At 38.9% G+C, this 19,102-nt stretch overlaps 4 protein-coding genes across 5 annotated transcripts in view; 1 reads left to right on the forward strand and 3 right to left on the reverse strand.

Annotated features, from left to right (window-relative positions):
- LOC134667452 (rhomboid-related protein 3) overlaps window positions 1-5,925 on the forward strand; it is a 156,889-nt gene extending 150,964 nt beyond the window's left edge. For both annotated transcript variants that reach the window (XM_063524867.1, XM_063524868.1), the window contains 3 exons: window positions 1,825-2,010; window positions 3,395-3,667; window positions 4,207-5,925. In XM_063524867.1, coding sequence (XP_063380937.1) covers window positions 1,825-2,010; window positions 3,395-3,667; window positions 4,207-4,443 — 696 coding nt within the window. In that variant the 3' untranslated portion in view covers window positions 4,444-5,925. The remainder of the gene's footprint in view (window positions 1-1,824; window positions 2,011-3,394; window positions 3,668-4,206) is intronic.
- A 578-nt stretch (window positions 5,926-6,503) lies between these two features.
- On the reverse strand, window positions 6,504-14,800 carry LOC134667412 (CDP-diacylglycerol--glycerol-3-phosphate 3-phosphatidyltransferase, mitochondrial). Its single transcript, XM_063524816.1, has 7 exons — window positions 14,101-14,800; window positions 13,556-13,711; window positions 12,805-13,025; window positions 12,288-12,358; window positions 11,458-11,553; window positions 8,079-8,205; window positions 6,504-7,683 (listed from the first exon to the last, which is right to left on the reverse strand). Exons 1-7 carry the CDS (start codon window positions 14,693-14,695, stop codon window positions 7,558-7,560), a joined length of 1,392 nt encoding a protein of 463 aa, XP_063380886.1. The 5' UTR covers window positions 14,696-14,800; the 3' UTR covers window positions 6,504-7,557.
- A 374-nt stretch (window positions 14,801-15,174) lies between these two features.
- LOC134667447 (uncharacterized) overlaps window positions 15,175-19,102 on the reverse strand; it is a 242,565-nt gene continuing 238,637 nt past the window's right edge. The window contains exon 2 of the mRNA XM_063524859.1: window positions 15,175-18,822. Within this exon, the coding sequence (XP_063380929.1) occupies window positions 15,196-18,012 (2,817 nt within the window). The 5' untranslated portion in view covers window positions 18,013-18,822 and the 3' untranslated portion in view covers window positions 15,175-15,195. The remainder of the gene's footprint in view (window positions 18,823-19,102) is intronic.
- Window positions 18,169-18,816, reverse strand: LOC134667775 (uncharacterized). Its single transcript, XM_063525186.1, has one exon. It carries the CDS (start codon window positions 18,814-18,816, stop codon window positions 18,169-18,171), a length of 648 nt encoding a protein of 215 aa, XP_063381256.1.

Below are 19,102 nucleotides of genomic sequence, written 5' to 3' on the forward strand. Positions count from 1 at the left end.
AAGAGTAGCTTTATGTAATATTTCAGCTCTGCTGGAGATAGGTTTCCCATGCTTGTCTTTCATGCTTGTTGCCCATTGTGAAGTTCTTTGCAGCTCTCTGTATGCTTGCTTAATTGCACCGGATTTATTTATATGATGTTCAAATATAATTTGTCTTTTCTGTTTCTTATTTTTATCCATTAGTCTGTTGATTTGTTTACTGATTTCTGTGATCTCTCTTTTTGCTTTTTTCGACCTTTTTTCTTTATATAGTTCCTTTCTTTTTTCTAATAAAGTGTATATGGTATGGTTTATCATATCTTTCTCCGCCTTCCTTTCTAATGGTATTTGTTTTAGTAGATTGTTAATAACCTTCTCTATGTTGTTATATTGTTTTTGAATATCTGATGAACTCTGAATAGCTTTGGTAAATTCTTCTTCCCAGTACTGTCCACTATCTCCGGTTACAATGGGTAAGTCTCTAGTAATTCTGTTATTGTGTGTAATCAATCTCCTTGTTTTTCTGTTCTTTATATTTATTTTACTTCTTATCATCCGATGGTCAGTATAAAAGTTTAGGTTATGTATGATGTCAAAAGAGTGTATATCTTGCTGTCTGTTTGTGAGAATATAATCAATCTCATTGTGGTACAAACCATTTGGTGATTCCCAGGTCCATTTATTTTTCTCTTTTATTTTGAATATACTGTTTATAATTTTTAATTTATTTTCTGAGTAACTTAATGAGTTTTAATGACTCATTTTTGGTAAATTCATGATGCAGTTGAAAGTATTCATTTACGTTGAAAGTTGAATCAATTAAGCGTACCTAATAAGTTTCACAGTCCGCACAGTCAACATCATTTAGAGATGTATAATATGGCAGCGAACAACGTCCTCACGAATATTACAGTATTAGAGATTCCATTTACAGATATTTTTATTGACGACAGTAATGTATAGCCTAAATTACGTCTGGCGCCGAAAAGGCGACAAAGCAACACTATTTGAACAAGACGTTGACATACGGGCTTTGTCTTTAGACCTTAAAGTTGCCACATGAAAATGCTTTTACACTAAAAGGCTTATTGTGCGCTATTTCAAGATACCGTAATGGCTGTGAATGTATCTTTTTCTTTACGTTTTCACGTCGTAATGTCGCTATTTCTGGCAGAGCTCGGGCAAAAGGACATTCAGCAATGGTAAGATCTTTATTTTGATGAAAATGCGGAAAATTCTTACCTTACGTATAGTTCGGAAGTGGTCCCAATACGTCGGAACTCGACATCTGACCCAATGTTAGAGAATTTTCTCGTCATAAATCATAATATATGGTATACGGTAACAAATATGTATCTAAGGTAGGTTTAGGTTAACCTACACCCGAATAAGATTTCTAGGTAAAAGAACAAATCTACATAATCAAGCAGGGTCGTTAAGACATTCTAAACTAAACCAATAAGTCGAATTCAACTCCAAAGTTCCTTACGTGCCGTAAATAACATTTATTTCGTAATCAATAGGTGCAATTGGAATTTAATTAAAAATTAAAATACTAAGACGAGTGATGAGGCGATTGCGAAAATGTTATTCCAGTCCCAAACGGCCTAAGCAGGCATTGATACGATACCACATAATAAATAATAGTACTAGGTACAGAAGACTCACTCTCTAACAAAAGCGCCTCTGTAACGATCAGCACAGATATGGCCGCTAGGTGGCGACAGCGCCACGGGCAACATTGGGGAACGGATGTACTTTTAGCTACCTGTAGCAAAGCGACGAAATCCCGGAGTGAGCCACGCCTGACGATACGTAATACTTATGTTTTGTGTTTTTTTTTAGCTGGGCGTTTTCGCATGGTACGCGTGGGGCGCGGGCGGCGTGGCGGCGGCGGCGGGCCCCGTGCCCGTGGACTCGCCACTGGTGTACCGGCCCGACCGCCGCCACGAGCTGTGGCGGTTCCTCACCTACAGCGTGGTGCACGCCGGCTGGCTGCACCTGGCCTTCAACCTGCTTGTGCAACTGGCGGTGAGTACTAATGGCGTTATTCATAAATGCTTGTCAAGTCTAAAGAGCCCTTTATTGTCCTTATCTGTCGTTATGATATATGTGTTTGTTGGAAACGGACAAAATTTAACTGAGGTGGATACGAGTTTGTTCATTTTCGAAATAATGAAGCGGGTGGTGTGCGCCGCACGGTGTAGCGAGCGCAGAGGTCTGGGGACTCTGGGGTCTATCAGGCAGGCGCCTAATCTAGCTTTTGGAAATTCTAAATATTCGGAATTTTGTTTAGTTATGAAGATGCCAGCTTGAGACAAAACTCAAAGCAAAGAGTATAGGTACCTATTTACATACTCGTTTGTGGGTAGAGAGAGATAGGACCTTTCCTGTTTGAAACGCCTCGTACTTACACAGTACAATTTGGTCTTACTCATATGTGTGCGCTTGTCTTGTAATGTTCATTGCTAGTTAAAAGTCACGTAAAACAGAAGTAAATAAATAAAGAGGTAATTATGACTGAGAATCGTAATACAGGGCAAAATATGTGAGTCAACATTTTGTATCGACCTGTCATCAAATTTACCTAATAATAATTTAAATACATAAGGCTTTTATGCAAAATTAATTAAAGCTTACAGCGTCCTTGATACTCAAGTAATAACTAAACACGCTATTAATTACATTTGCATATACTGCCGCACCTTTGCAATATTTTTTATAAGTAGTTTAGTGCCAAATAGAACTAGGTCATACAACGATGATACTTAATTACTTCGCTCGGCACGTATAAATCCGTGCGAACGACTCTCGTCATGTTATTCGGAAAAATCTTGACTCATTTTCTTTAAAACACTTGGCCTAGTGACTAACCGCTCTTCTTTGAGGATGAGTGATTGACTCAGTAACAGATAGGTTTACCTGCCTGATACCTGAGTTAGGAATGGGATCAATATCCAGTCGATAATCATTTGCATCATTAGGAACTTTTTAAGAGAATATCATTAAACGTAGGCACCTATATAACAAGCTACTCGTACTAATGTCATATAAGTCATATTTACCATTGGCGCAGGACCTGTGCTCTATCAATTTAGGGATGTAAGGTAACTACATTAACCTTTTTCCAGGCATAGTGCACCTAGCGACCACATACTCGCCAATAGAATTTCAACCTTAGGAATCCGATTTAAGGTTCATATACGATTGGTCTTTAGGGAAATGTTACTTATCATTAAATGAATCATCAAAGCTGCATAAATTTTAATATATTTGCATTTTTTGGAAAAACCTTGTAGTTTGGTGCGGCCTAGAAAAAAGGGTTAGTCTTACCAGACCGCTGTTTATGGAATGGTAATTACTAGTTTCGTCATAAATATTACAACCCTTATTAAAGATAGCCTTCTCTTTGCAGGTCGGTTTACCTCTCGAGATGGTCCACGGAGCGCTCCGCTGCGGCGCCGTGTACCTAGCAGGCGTCCTCGGCGGCTCCTTAGCCGCCTCTGTCCTGGACCCGGACGTGTGTCTGGCGGGCGCGTCGGGCGGTGTGTACGCGCTCTTAGCGGCACACCTCGCCAACGCGCTGCTCAACTTCCATGCGATGCGGTACGGTGCTGTGCGGCTGGTGGCCGCGCTGGCCGTCGCGTCGTGTGACGTGGGCTTTGCGGTCCACGCTAGGTATACTAAGGTAAGCGTCATATTCTTATTCATTTCACTAGTTTATTCATACATACCTACTGTTAAACCATGATAATATATGTATGAGCGCCTAGCGAAACAATTCATACCTAGATCACAGAATAAATAATAGTACTAAGTACAGAAGACTCACTGTCTAACAAAACGCGTCTGTTACGATAAGCACAGGTATGGCCGCTAGGTGGAGACAGCGCCACGCGCGGCTTATGGCAAACCCCAAAATGTACTTTTAGCTACCTGTAGCAAAGCGACGAAATCGCGGAGTGAGACACGCCTGCCTAGATCTCAAAGAAATGATTCAGTGATGCATATTATGTTTATCTTGAAATAGCTTAATAACACTTCTGATTTTAGCACCGATTGACTTTATGTAGGTATAAATGCCAATGTTTAGTAATATTCATTGCATTTAAGGTCCAGGCCGTTAAACTAGACGACATTTATCAATTCTAATAAAACGTTAGTAGACCCGAAATGAAAAAATCTTAAAATTAACTATCATAACACGGATATAATTCTTTGTTACAGGAAGCTCCACCAGTATCATACGCGGCGCACGTAGCGGGTGCGCTCGCCGGCCTCACAATAGGATTACTAGTGCTCAAACACGCTCAGCAACGACTATGGGAGCGGCTACTCTGGTGGGCGGCGCTCGGGGCCTACGCGGCCTGCACGCTGTTCGCAGTCCTTTACAACGTGTTCAGTGCTCCTATAGACGAGCTCCACTACATGCCCCCCGACCCGCCGCCTGATGCAGGCTTCTGACCTGACTACCGTCTGACTTAGGCGACCTTGAAACGCGCTATTTGACCTATGTAGCGAGATATCTGGAGCTTTGCGGACTGTTTGCAAGTCGATAGTTTGATATAGTCGGAAGTCTTGACGTTTGATAAAATATTAAAATGATAATTTACAGTGTAATCATTTATCAAACGCGGGCTTAGACTGTAGGCGTTTCGAGATTATTTTCCGCCTAAGTTATAATTCATGTAAGTCGAAGCCTGAGTAACGCAACCAGTGCGACCCACTCACAACGCCTAGTCAATTTACCTTAGTGTGATTCGCGATAAGTAGCATTATTTGAGGAGGTTAGTTTCGTTTAATCTTACACGCCGTGTATGTTGTCTATTCCAGTAAGATTTATGAATCTTTGTTTTTGTATTTGCCTCGTGAGGTGATTTGTCCGTTTATTGGTTGTTAGGGAGTTAAGTCAGCGCCTCCTCACATACTTAATTGTTAAGTAGTGTTAATTGTATCGGATAGGTGAACTATTTTTGTACTATCTGCGTCCGTAGTGTTAGAGGGAGAAGGCGTTACCGCGACAACACTGTTTCCGAGTGGACTGGCGCTACGACTAAATGCATTGATTTCTAAGTGTAAAATTGATATTGATATTTTCTAATAAAATCACTGTAATATTGTAATGATAAAATTAATAATAGTCCATAATATTGAGTTGTATTCGAGGAGTTATTTACCTATAACTTACTTACCTGTTACTTTCCTAAATGATTTCAATTAAAAATAATTTAAAGAGTATCACACTCATTGCCGTCCGATGAGAATTTTAAAGTAACATTGCATTTCGTTGAAAGGGCCAGCATAGTTATACCCAGCGCACCAAAGATTAGAATAAAATGGCGTCCAAGCAAAAATGGTGAATTATTATCTTTCCGTAGTATTTGGTCTAATCTAATCTGAATTATGTAAAAATGTCGGTCTCACTAAAAAGGGACCTCCTTGTGGCCATTATTGCCGAAGCTCCAAAATACACATGACGCTTCGCGACGTAAGCTTTTACCACAAGAACCCTTTTTAATGAGAACGACACGTATATGTTGATTTGTCGAATATATTATTGATTTAACAGTATTACTAAACAATTGTTAAGTGGTCAGCAACAATTTCTTGCTCAATTTATATGATTGCAATTATAATCTCAAATGATTATGCTCAAAAGCGAGTTTTTATTTTATGGGATCAATTATTTACGAATAATTGTTTGTATTCCGTGGAACACTAGTAGATATTTTAATTGTGCCTGATTCCTATTATTGTAATTTTAATTGTATACTTGTAATCTAATCAAATGTCACAAAACGACTGAATTTTGTATAAATTAATTATTGCAGAGTGTTTTTTCATTTAATTTATTTTAAAATTATTTTAAGTGTGAATCGAAATAATTATTATTATGTGAACGAATGAAAATAAGAATGAATAATGATTAAAAGTGATTGAAAGCTTTATATGTGTATTTTTTACCTCCCTAAGGGCTATGTGTGCGAGAGTGACGCTAGTGGGCAATGTGGGCATACATATTATCTACTGAGAAGCGCTTTTGGTTTGACGATACTTAGTTCCTTACTTCTTACGAAAACTGAGAGCCAGTCACAGCTAGATAATTTTGTATGGCGCTTCCGACGAAACGCAGCAATAGACGAGACAATGAAATTGACTGTTAAATGCATTGAATTCTAATAAGTAGGCTATAAAAAAATCGAGAAAAGATTGGCTGCTGTACATCTTTTCAATGCTGAAGGTCTCTAGAATGGTCGTGCTTAAAGCCCGTCATAGACGGACCGATAATATATCGCCAGTTACCGAAAGATAACTTAGGGCTACTTGCACTTGCACCGTTCACTAACCCGGGGTTAACCGGTTAACCCCTGGTTAGTAGGATGGTGCAAGTGGACCTTAGTGTATCGCTAAGCACCACACACGCCAACGATACCAAAATATTAAGTATATAAATATATACCATTCGATCATGTCACATAATAAGCACCAAAACTCAAAGGGACATTGAAACAATACTATATCCTTAACGAAGTCATTCATTTTCTCAACAAATACAACGATATTAAAGCTAAAATACTTACAAAACAATCTTAAAACTTAACAAAAACTCACTCATTCTGAAAAATGTACAACAATTAAAAATATGAACTATGTAATATATTATATGACTCATATTAGGTACTACTACAGTCGAATTACGTTGATTGGTGTCATGAAATACGAGATTTGCTCGTAATACTTACATTTATATTAATAATTTACCATTATATCGAGCTTACCTACATATTTATAATTCTATCGTTTGGTTTCATATGTATTCTCGTTTAAGTCGTAGTTTTCCTAACAGCTATTAATCTGCGCACACCATTTGAGTAAAACTAAGTACATAACTTTTCTCAAACTCTTGGCGACCACTATTTCCTAAGAGCAACACCGGGCAGAGAGTCGGCATTCGCCCTATTTTCTTCTGCCGAAGCACATGCCCAACTGGGCATAGCGCGGCGCGGTGTGTGTCGTCCGTACACAAAAAGAGATCGAGGTGTGCAAGATTTGTCTTTGACGTGTGTCATTTCCTATGTATTTGTGTCGTCATTACAGATTGGATTTTGTATATAGTGTGTGAGACGTGCGATTGAGTGCACGTTTCCCCTGCAAAGAATGGCAGAACGATTTGTACGGTAAGATATCGCTCCTCGCTTCCAACGCGTTGGAAGTCGGTGTTGCTCGAAGATTATTTGTCTAGCCGTATCCGCCTAAGGCTCACGATTCTAGCTATAGTACTTATTCATTTCGATTGTATTTGTTTTGATTCGTCCAATTTTCAAACAAAACTAAATCGACTTTATTTCCTACACCATAGGTTCAAATTGCAGTAGCAAATTTTGGATTTTTCATTTGTATGGCCTTAGGAGGATACCCTCTCTGTAAATGGCCCACCATGCAACCCTGCCAGAAATACATCGATACCTAATTACCTAGGTCGTATGTAGTTTGAGATCTAATACCCAAACAAGTGCGGTCCAAAACAAGAAAATTATGTAGTTGCTGCTCTGTGTAAGAATGCCTGTCACCCTTAGTTCAGAAATATGTCCGGAAGAGGCCGACAGTAGCGCGCACCCACAGCGGCGCCGAGCGCTCCTGCAGCTCGCGGCTGCACTCCGCCGCGTGCGCATGTAGAAGAGCTACTTCATTGTGAAGTTTTTCCTGTGAACAGAGGATAGAATTATTACTGTGCAGAAAAAATAGCAAAACTAAATAATCCTACATATTAGCAGGGGTGCGAAACTCCTGACTTCGGCCAAACTCGGCTCCGCTCGTCTCAGCATTGTTCCGAGCAATTATTATTATTGACACAACTTCACGTCCCCTTGCGTGCACGATTACCTACAGATAAGATAATGGCTTGAATTTTGACAACCCTAAATACTCGTAGCCGAAAGGGATAGTGTGATATTAGAAAGGGACAGCATGATTCGACCCTGAACCGCTGTAAAACTTCGGTTTTGTAGGAAGTTTCCTTTCTGTACGGTAGTAGGTACTATTATTTATTCTGTGATATTAGTCCGAATTTTTGATGGGATTAGGTATTCAACAATCACCTGTAGTTCAGACGAGACGGTGAAAATGGCAGCCTGCGCCTCGAGGTCGCGCTTGACAGAACGCTCGCCGAGGTTCGCCGAGCCCACCAGCGTGCCCCAAGGGACCCCACTACCCGGCGGGTAGTACCTGTAAATAATAACATACAGGGTCATTTTTGGACCGTTAGCCATATTGTGCGAGTAGGCCATACTGAACAACTTTTTCTATGGGACCAACTCCGAAATCACAAAATTTTTTTTGGCCGTTTCATACAATTTGGTCGAGTGGAAGTCGACGTTTTCTATGGGAAGGCCAATTTTTTTTCGGATTTTGGGGTTGGTCCCATAGAAAAAGGTGTCCTACCGAATCCAAAATGACCCAGTATAATGAGCATCATCTTACGTTAGTATGTAGGTATTTAATTTCGCCTTATGTCTTTATTATAATTACTAGCTTTTGCCCTCGACTTCGTCTGCGTGGAATTAGTGACAGGAGCTAAAGTAGGTATATCGCCTGGATAATGCTAATAGCAATCATTCTATTCGCGCATTGCTTACTTCAATTATTAGGCAATTCATTAACTCTTTCAATTCCACCCTCTTTGCCTCTTCAGGGATGATTTCCGACATAAAAACTATCCTATGTCCTTCCCCGGGACTCAAACTATCTCTATATCAAAGTTCAACTAAATCTGTACAGCGGCTTAAGCACTATTGTAAAGAGGTAACAGACAGACACACTTTCGCCTTTATAATATTATATATATATACAGGGTTACTTTTTTACCAGTACAATAAATCAACATACGTAATTGTTGCCAAAAATAAAAAATACTAGCATTCTTTGTTACTACTATTTGGGAACAAAAAAACAAAAATACCAATGCCCGAACTTATCCGCTAAAGTTAGCGATGTTACGATTCGACTTCACAAATCGGTTCAAACCGATTTAGGTCTGAAGTCGACTAAATCGACGTGAGTGTTCCGTAAATCGACTTAAGATACGTTCACCCGCTCTAAACGCATCCTTTCATATTTGTTGATGCGTCACTTTCATTTCACATATTGAGGATTAAAATGTACGCAAATCGATTTCAAACCACGAAGAAAAATGTTGCCATGCACATTGCCGCCATTATTGAGTCGAAACTTGGTATCTACAGGTAAAGTAAAATGAAACTTATTGTTTATGTTTTAAGGTTCAATTTCGCATGGGCTTAAAGCGATTGATTTGGCGGTATACTTGGATCGGTTTGGCAGTTTTGCGCCGCGTCGATTTGCTAACTCAACGATTCGCGGAAATGACACGAAATCGCACGAGACCGCACGCTCTTTCCTGCTTGCTCGTATAGTGCTTTCCCGTTTTAGCTTTAGAAATTATAAAATTGTGATTTACCGCGCAACAAAACTAAAAAAATATTACAAAACTTTTAAGTCAAAATTTTTGCTGTCGATCGGATCGAACAAAGCGTAAAATTGACAATTCAATTTCCTCAACTCAAAGACTACGGAGCGGTTTGAACTACTGATACTTAAAAAGTAGAAGTTAAATCGACTTGGCCAAATCGGTTTGCAAACCGATTTGGGTTTAAATCGGAGTCGACTTATTCGGTTTGAAAATTTTTCGATTTGGCCCATCACTAGCTAAAGTACTAGAAAATGTGGATGCCTTACGCATCAATTAGCAAACGCACGAACTGGCAACTGTTTGTTTACATCATCGCGCGCGATTTAGCGAGCGGCGGCGGCGCACGTATTGACATAAAAAAATACTACTTGATCCCAATTCTTCCTTCATACTTGCACGGTATTAGGACCGTCAAAATGAAGATGTTGCTTTGTGTGAAGTATGACAAAAGGTCTCGAAATCTGATAAAATTACGAAGTAAGTCTGCAACATTTTTCATTGAGGCGTATTTAAAAAATTGGAATCAACTATGTACAATGATTGAAATCTACCCTACATACCTAATTAATGGAGTCCATTTATCGTACTAATTCACATCCGCTGAGCTGCCACTGTATTTTCACCACTAAGAAAGTAACTACGAACCATTTCGTAGTACTCGCGGTTTGTAAACATCGCTAATCGTGTCGCGCGCGTAACTTTCGACTGTAGGGTAGGAATAGAAACTGCGTGCGTGCACTCACGTAGGACGATTCGCGCGGACTAGTCTATCTTATCGGTCAAAGGGTTGCACCTTGCATTCGCAGTTTCCCGGATGCTTTGTTGTCAAATCGTGCGCCGCCGGCCGCTCGCCCCGCCCCGCCCCTTTTACGTCATACCGTTGACACCTTGTAATTAGTGCAACCAGAAGTTACTAAATTGGTGAAGGATAAATTAATTGATGTGAAATAAAAAAAAAAATATTTTTTATTTGTGCAATGTGATCTATTATCGATACCAATGATGTGGTAAAATTTATTGTACCGGTAAAAAAGTAACCCTGTATATATATATGATTTGTTGTTAATATGGAACAGTTGGTAGCGGAAGGTAGGTCAAACTCCAATGAGTACCACCGTTCTCACTGTTACCCCCTTATTCATTAACGGCTTGTCAACTTTAGTAAAGTTGACAAGCCGTTAATAATCGTTTGTCCCTTTCCATCATACCAATACGTCGGAAAGGGACAAACGATTATTATTGGCTTGTCAACTTTAGTAAACGTTTATGAACAAGGGGATTAGCTGACAATTCATAAATTGCATAGACAAGAGCCTTCAATAGTCACATTCGGTAACGGAAAAAATAATGATTCAACCAGCCAAATCAAAGCGTTTCCCCTCTGGGTTAAAAGGTCGTATATATTATTGGGGCCTGCCAATCAGACCACAGATTTGTGAACTGTTAATAAACCGGTAGGAGGGTCTCTATTGTTTCCCAAACAGTTTTAACTCATAATATATTGTCTGAATTTTGGTTTTTCTCAGAAACGCATAACTTTTCTATAGAATAACCTTACAAAAATCCTGAAAAGTTATCGGTTTCAGTTTTATGACTAACGATAATATGACAAACATTACATTATGACTTAAAGCTTTATGGGAAACAAAGGGACCCCCCGGTGGGTAACATCACGCTCCGCGATTGCTGCGCCATTAGGGTCCCCCACATCTGGCGTCTTTCGAGCGTCGGCGTCTGTCGGCGTCATTTTCGGCATTTCGGCCATAGAATTTTAGACGCCGACGCTCGAAAGACGCCAGATGTGGGGGGGCCCTTAGGGTCCTAGCTAAATTGGTTGTTCAATACTGACGCTATATTATTTCCAATTTAGCAAGAACCCTAAATGGCATAACAATCCCGTGTGACCATAGAATGAAAAGATGGTGATCTCTTTGAGTATATAAATGCTACAGCCTTTTACTGCACGATGTGGCAAAGTAGTGAAAATTTACCATAAGCCCTTTGCGTGGAATGTCCAGTCTGGTCGTTCATACTCCAACATTTGCACCCGGTTCGTTTGATTAGACGCCTCTACTCGATTCCAGAATCTGAAACATTCAAATGATTACTGTTTTTTTTTAATCAAAACTAAAACAAGTGCGAGTCGGACTCGCGCACGAAGGGTTCCGTACCATAATGCAAAAATAAACAAAAAAAAGCAAAAAAAAGCAAAAAAAAACTGTCACCCATCCAAGTACTGACCACTCCCGACGTTGCTTAACTTTAGTCAAAAATCACGTTTGTTGTATGGGAGCCCCATTTAAATCTTTATTTTATTCTGTTTTTAGTATTTGTTGTTATAGCGGCAACAGAAATACATCATCTGTGAAAATTTCAACTGTCTAGCTATCACGGTTCGTGAGATACAGCCTGGTGACAGACGGACGGACGGACGGACGGACGGACAGCGAAGTCTTAGTAATAGGGTCCCGTTTTACCCTTTGGGTACGGAACCCTAAAAAAGGGTTGCAATTACTATCTTGTTTATGTTAAAAAAAACTGTGTAATTAATACTAAGATAAGACAATTTCTTCTAAATGCAAGTTTTATTCGTCTATGTCGACTAATAAGGAATGGAATTCCCTCCCGTCGACTGTATTCCCTGGGATCCTGGCAGATATGATGCAAGAAGAGAGAATAAATACTCGTTTTTTACAGAACTCGTGAGCCCTTTGCGTGCACCTTATGTATTTTTGGGCTTGTCACTTCCGGTGAAACTAGAATCTACAATTCAGTCAGTAATTGAGAGTTATAATTAATTTTATAACTAAATCAAACTTACTTTCTTGCTATCAGGGAATATGCGTGTGGAATGCCCCCAGCGGGCCCTGAAGCCCCCATAAATCCGTTTGCCTGGAAAACACACAGTCATTTTTAAATTTACGGTACATTCACGGTGTTTTATTTAACTCAGTTTACTTCAGGGTTTGGTTTGGTTAAGTACATTTAAGGAAACTAAATGGCATAAGTAGTTTTTTTTTCACAATTTGTACTAGATTTTCTGTAAAGTTAGGCGGGGTAAAAGAAACATAGGTACTTTATTTTTCTTGGGGTAAGAGAAACCATGTTAGAAAAATCCTTCTACGTAAATATTTTTAAGTTAATTCTAGTTATGAAATAGCTTTTTTTCGTATTATCATTGAATTTAGTTTTTAATATATGTATTTAAGTATAGTATCTGTAACTGTTTATTTTCACTACAATGACCACCTTCTCCCAAAGTTCCTCTTACCCCACCTGACCTTATAGTACCTACAGCTGAGCCATAATGAAAACGAATTTGTATGATAGGTACTCACATTTGGATGAGCCATCAACAAACTAATATTTGCTTTGCAATCCTTCAGCAAAGTGTCAGCATACTCTCCAGTCAAGTTGAAATAGCCAGTGGCCAGTTGGATGAGTGAGTTGGATGGAGCGGAGCCGAGCAAACCTTGCGTCACTCTTTCGTCTTGCCGGACATCAAACTCGCCCATTTGGATTAGTGGAAATACCCATGTGTCCTTATTGGGATCTGTAACTGAATATATTAGTGATTAAAACATAAAAATAAACCTTGTTGTTAAACTAGGAATTTCCTGGTACAGTCAACATCAAAGATATGTTTACACTTTTGCACCTTACTCCTTTGTAATACGGCGAAAAATTTAAACATATATTTGACGATTCGACCATACCAGAAAAAAGAAAAATGAAAATGAAAAAATATCTTATCATCAAAATGTCTATGAACTATACATATAATAAACTAGCATCTGGTCATAACTTTATCTACATACAATTGTTTAGTTGCTCTATTTGCATTATTACTTTACAAATTATAAAATCTGTTAAGATATTTTGCATGCTTGAGTAAAAACACACTAAATTTTATAACACTAGTAGAACTAAATTCTTCTCACTGTACCCACCTTGACATTTTTCTGTTTGACCCTATGGTGGCTATGGTTTACTGGTAGAGAATGCTGTTGCCGTATGTCATTTAGTCTGCCTTTTGTACCTTTTTGAGGTGTAATAAACTTAAAAATTAATTCATTAAGATTTTCTTACCACTTGATAAGGTGCTTGAATACTGCTTGTTATGCCATCTCTCAATGAAGTTAATTATCTTCTCATTTACTTCCTGAGTCACAGCTTCTCTTGAAGGATGCTTATTTTCAATATAACCATCCTTAACACATCTTTTGCTGTAGTTACTCATTTCATCTGAAATAAAAATGTATAATGAATGAATGAAAACATTTATTTTCAGGCAACTATTGGCCCATAGATAAATACCTTAAAACTAGCATACATATTATTACAAAATATATCTTAAAACTAAAAACACAATAACTAACTAACTAATTAATTAAATAATAACTGAGAGAATGGAATATTAAGTGTTTTAACTAATTCACTCAACCATGACTACTGAATCAAACAATACACTTACTTAAATTATGTTTTTTTTTCCTTTTTCAAACAAAATAATGTTTTTTTGACATTTAAACAAAACTCTTAATAATATATTAAAAAAATCACTCAAACACTAACAAACCATTAAATGTAAGTAAACAAAAGGAACAAAAAATATACAACTTACATAATCATACCTATAAGTTCACAATAAAAATCAGCCAAGTCTGCATCCTGGATTTCAATATATCGGTCCTGTCTCCTCTCAAAGTAATCATTGGAACAGTTGGCCCCGCTCAACAGTACCGAGTCATCAGCTATATACAGTTTCATGTGCTGAAGACCCACAATCTCATTATATCTGGCTGGCAGAGCTTTGGACCAAGAGCCATGGAGCCGAGGTGTTTGGTATAAAGAAATATTACACTGCTCTGGAATAGTTGTCAGGAATTCTTGTAATAAGCTCCGCGAGTTTACCTCACCCCGTGTTCCTCGCTGATAATCCAGCAAAACACTCAATTTCAATGACTTATTCCCCATCATATTTTCCTTTGTCACTTTCAACAAATCTCTTTCCAGAGCCCCCGTTCCTATATATAAACTAGCCACCGATATCCGACGATTAGCTGTTTTAAACCTTTCATATAAAGAATCATAGAACTTCCGCGGATTAGTAATTATATTGATTTTGGACGCGTTTACAGCAAAACATGGTGCCACACTGTATAACCAGTTGAAGTAATGCAATTCAGCTGCTTTAAATCTTAAAGTTAAGTTACCGTTAATTAACATATTTATTTAGTTTATTTTAAAATCATAAAGTGTAGTGTACTTTTTAAATCTATAAAATAAGCAGACGAAGAATAGTGCCATGAAAATTGAAACTGCTTGTCAAAAACATATGACTGTCACCAACTCTCTTGACAGCTAAGCAATAGAGGAAAAACCGGCATTTAACGTAAAGTAATATCGATATCGATACCATATATATATCGATATCATAGATATATCGATACCTTGATAAGCGATCGGTGAGTTCATAAAATAAATGAGCGCATTTATTTTTATTTTGAAAATACAATATTTGATTTAAAACGTCTTAACTTTATAAATGTATAAACAAACTCTGTACTTATTGATACATAATAAGAGAAAACCATACGGAAACTTGGCTTTATTCCGCTAAACAACTCCATGGAAACAGAGTAACCATAGGTAATATAAATAAATATAGAAGAACATATAAGGAAACAATCATAGATAATATAGAAATACACATCATTCACCCCCTCCTAAGTTGTCTGGTAGTCCCCCAGGTAGGCCGGCGGACGCCGCTCACGCGTCGGGCGCCTAGCTTCGACTTGAGGTGTGCCTGGTGATCTCCGCCCTTGTACTTCTGTTGGCTCAGTATCATCAAGAGGCGCAGGCGGTTCTTCTGTAACAACTTCAGACGGTTCCTCAGCCACGGCCTCAGGCACATCATCAGTGTCCTCAGAGAATATGGACAAATATTCGTCATCTGAAGGGATTGGTGCCAGATGTCTATTTGATATCGTACCTTCTCTTCCATCGGCGTACCTGACGTAGGAGTAATTTGGGTTGCTTTGTAGGAGATGACCTTCTTCCACAGCTGGATCATATTTTGAATTACGCACGCTTCTTTTTATTAGAATGGGTCCTGGGGTAGTAAGCCAAACTGGCAATGATACTCCGTTAGGACTTCTTCGAGGGTGACTGAACATTCTCTCATGTGGGGTAGCATTAGTAGCTGTGCACAACAAAGACCGTATAGAGTGTAAACTTAGAGATAGAACCCTTTCCCATTCGGCTATTTCAAGGCCTTTTGTTTTCAAACTCAACTGAATGGTTCTCCATAAGGTGAAATTCAGGTGTTCCACCTGGCCGTTACCTTGGGGATTATACGGAGTAGTGCGGCTGCAAGCTATTCCAAGAGAGACGAGGTATTGAGTAAGTTCTTGAGACATAAAAGACATTCCTCTATCCGAATGTATGTACATAGGTGTACCAAATATATAGAATATTTCATTTAGACAGTTGATAACAGTACTTGACGTCATGTCTTTACATGCAAAAGCAAAAGGAAAACGGCTATACTCATCTATTATAGTTAGTATATACTTATTTTGCGATTTCGACGGAAGTGGTCCCTTGAAGTCAATATTTAGTCGCTCTAAGGGAGCCGTTGCTTTGATAAGCTGTCCGCTTGTGGATGCGTATCGGGGTTTTATTTCAGCACAAACTCTGCAGTTGGCAGTCATTTGACGAATGTCGTTAAGAGAATAAGGTAAGTTTTTCGATCGCACCCAATGATTCATACGGACTATCCCTGGATGACAGAGGTTGTCATGTAAAGTTTTTAAATTGTCAGTGTTCATATGCGCACATACTCTGGTTAATGCATCAGCGACTGTGTTTTCCTTGCCAGGACGATAAACTATGTCATACTTAAAACAAGACAATTCTAACCTCCACCGTTCAATTTTCTCATTCTTTATCTTGCTTGAATGGATTTGGTTAAACATGAACGCCACCGACTGTTGATCTGTTATTAAAAGAAAGTGCCTGCCAATGAGGTAATGGCGCCATTTTCGTAATGATTCAACAATTGCGGCAGCTTCTTTTTCAATCGAAGACTGTTTCTTTTCTGAGTCGTTCAAGGATCGCGAAAAATACGCCACAGGTTGGCCATTTTGAGAGAGAGAAGCTGCTAGCGCATTTTCAGAAGCATCAGTTTCTACTGTAAACATAGCGTCTTCGCTAACAGCCGACAAGGAGGCCTTTGCTATGTTTTTCTTTATTTCGTTAAAAGAAGTCATTGCACTTTCAGAAAGCGGAAATGTATTTATTGAAAGCAATGGTTTAATCTTTTCAGAGAAATTGTATATCCATCTGGAATAATGAGCGAAAAGTCCTAAGACTCTTTTTAACGCTGCCGCGTTTTCTGGCGCTGGTAAATCAAGCAGTGGTTTCAGTCGATTTTCATCAGGTTGAATTGCATTATTTTTTATCGTGTAGCCAAGTAGGTTAATGGTTTCCTTACCAAATACACATTTGTTTTCATTCAATGTCAGATTGTACTTGGCGGCGGCTTCCTTAAATTTGGACAGATTGACATCATGCTCTTCTTTTGTCTTTCCGCATACAGTAACGTCGTCTAAATAAGCAAACGTACCGGTTAAGTTCTCTTTCTCTATGATGTAGTTCAGAGTACGCTGGAAAGCCGCTACACCGTTGGTGACCCCGAAGGGAATCCTGGTAAATTGATATAATTTACCGTTTGCTTCAAACGCGGTGTATATTCGTTCGTTTTGTAGAATAGGTACTTGGTGATAAGCACTTTTTAAGTCAATTTGACTGAAATAATTGTATTGTGCTGCTTTTGCGACAATTGTTTCTATTTTTGGCAATGGGAATGCATCCAATTCAGTATATTTGTTAATCGTTTGAGAATAATCGATTACCATCCTCTTCTTATGTAGACCTCCGCCGGCAATTAGAACTTGTGCCCGCCAGGGAGATACACTGTGTTCGATGATACCGTCTTCGAGTAGTTTAGAGTTTTCAGTTTTTATGAATAGCTCGTCATCGTCACTATGGCGCCTGGACCGGACCGCAATAGGCTTTGTGTGAGGAGAGAGATTGGTAAACAAGGATGCTGGCGGAACCGACGCTTCCATGACATTACAAACCCGTAACGGTTCTTGCGGCCCTCCAAACTCCACTTCTACAGAGGAATGGTTTTTCAGAATGTCGTGACCGATAATTGCATCTGCACATAGGTTGTTAGCGACCATAAGAGATTGTTGTTTGTATTGGTGCTTCTCAATTTGCATATTCACGCAACAAGTGCCTGTAACATGGAAAACGTGACTAAGTTCTGCCATAGTGATAGTAAAATGACAAGGCTTTATTTTTAATTTGAGTAACTCAGCCAGACTTTTGTTTATAAAACTTAAAGAGCTCCCCGTGTCTATCAAAGCTTCAGCTTTAAATCCATTAATTGTCATAGGTGTGGTAGCTTTTCTCAGACTACATGGAGAAGCGGCAGAGATGGCGGACAGGGTGCCATCGCGTTGAGCATCATCCATCCATACAGCATTTGTTCTGTGCGGTTGCCTGGATCTGCACACGTTGGCAAAATGGCCCTTTTTAGAACAAAGTTGGCAGGTTTCGTTGGCCGCAGGACATTTTATGCGCTGGTGCACATTTCCACCACAAAAGAAACAGCGTCGTCTCGATGAGCTTTAATGAGGGGCAGACGTAGAAGCCGCTACATTCTCCGTGTTTTCAGATTCGGGTAAGGCGTTAAGATTTAGTGATGTATTAGGAGTATTGCTGAATGCTTGGGAGTTTATTCCAGCATCTTCGAGAGAAATTGCTAAGTTGACCGCTTCGTCTAAGCTCAGGTTTAATTTTTCTAAGAGTCTCTCCCTTATTTTTTGCGAACTAATGCCAGCAATGAATGCTCCACGCATGGACTCGTTTTGGTGTTCGTCTGCAGTCACTTGCTTAAAATTACATTCCTGGGCAAGAAGTTTGAGAGCTTGAACATACTCTTTGACGGTCTCGTCAGATCGTTGTTTTCGCGTAGCTAACAGGTGTCTGGCAAGGACTTCGTTTTTCGGTTTGACGTATATTTTCTTTAGAGTGCTGATGGCTTCGTCATACGTTTTGCTTGCACGTATATAAGAAAATATTGTAGGAGAGAGATGATTTACCAGGAGCTTCAATTTAACGGAGTCTGTTGTGTCAGCGGTGCATTCTTCAGATAGAAAGTTATTGAATGTAAAATACCAATGGGCCCATTTTAAATCAGACGCGGTAGCACTTGGTTCTTCGTCGAAACGCTCGGGGCGGAGATAACGAGATAAAGTTTTAATTTCGTTGGACATATTTAGCTATTTTAGTTTAGCGGAATAAATTGATACATAATAAGAGAAAACCATACGGAAACTTGGCTTTATTCCGCTTAACAACTCCATGGAAACAGAGTAACCATAGGTAATATAAATAAATATAGAAGAACATATAAGGAAACAATCATAGATAATATAGAAATACACATCACTTATCACAATAACCATCAAAATTTAAATTATTTTCAACCAAACCAAATAAAAATATTATAATAAGTTCTCAAAATTAGGTAAGTACACTAATTTGACTCTTATTCTGTTC

This window comes from Cydia fagiglandana, chromosome 9, assembly GCF_963556715.1.
Source record: "Cydia fagiglandana chromosome 9, ilCydFagi1.1, whole genome shotgun sequence".
Taxonomy (NCBI): Eukaryota; Metazoa; Arthropoda; class Insecta; order Lepidoptera; family Tortricidae; genus Cydia; species Cydia fagiglandana.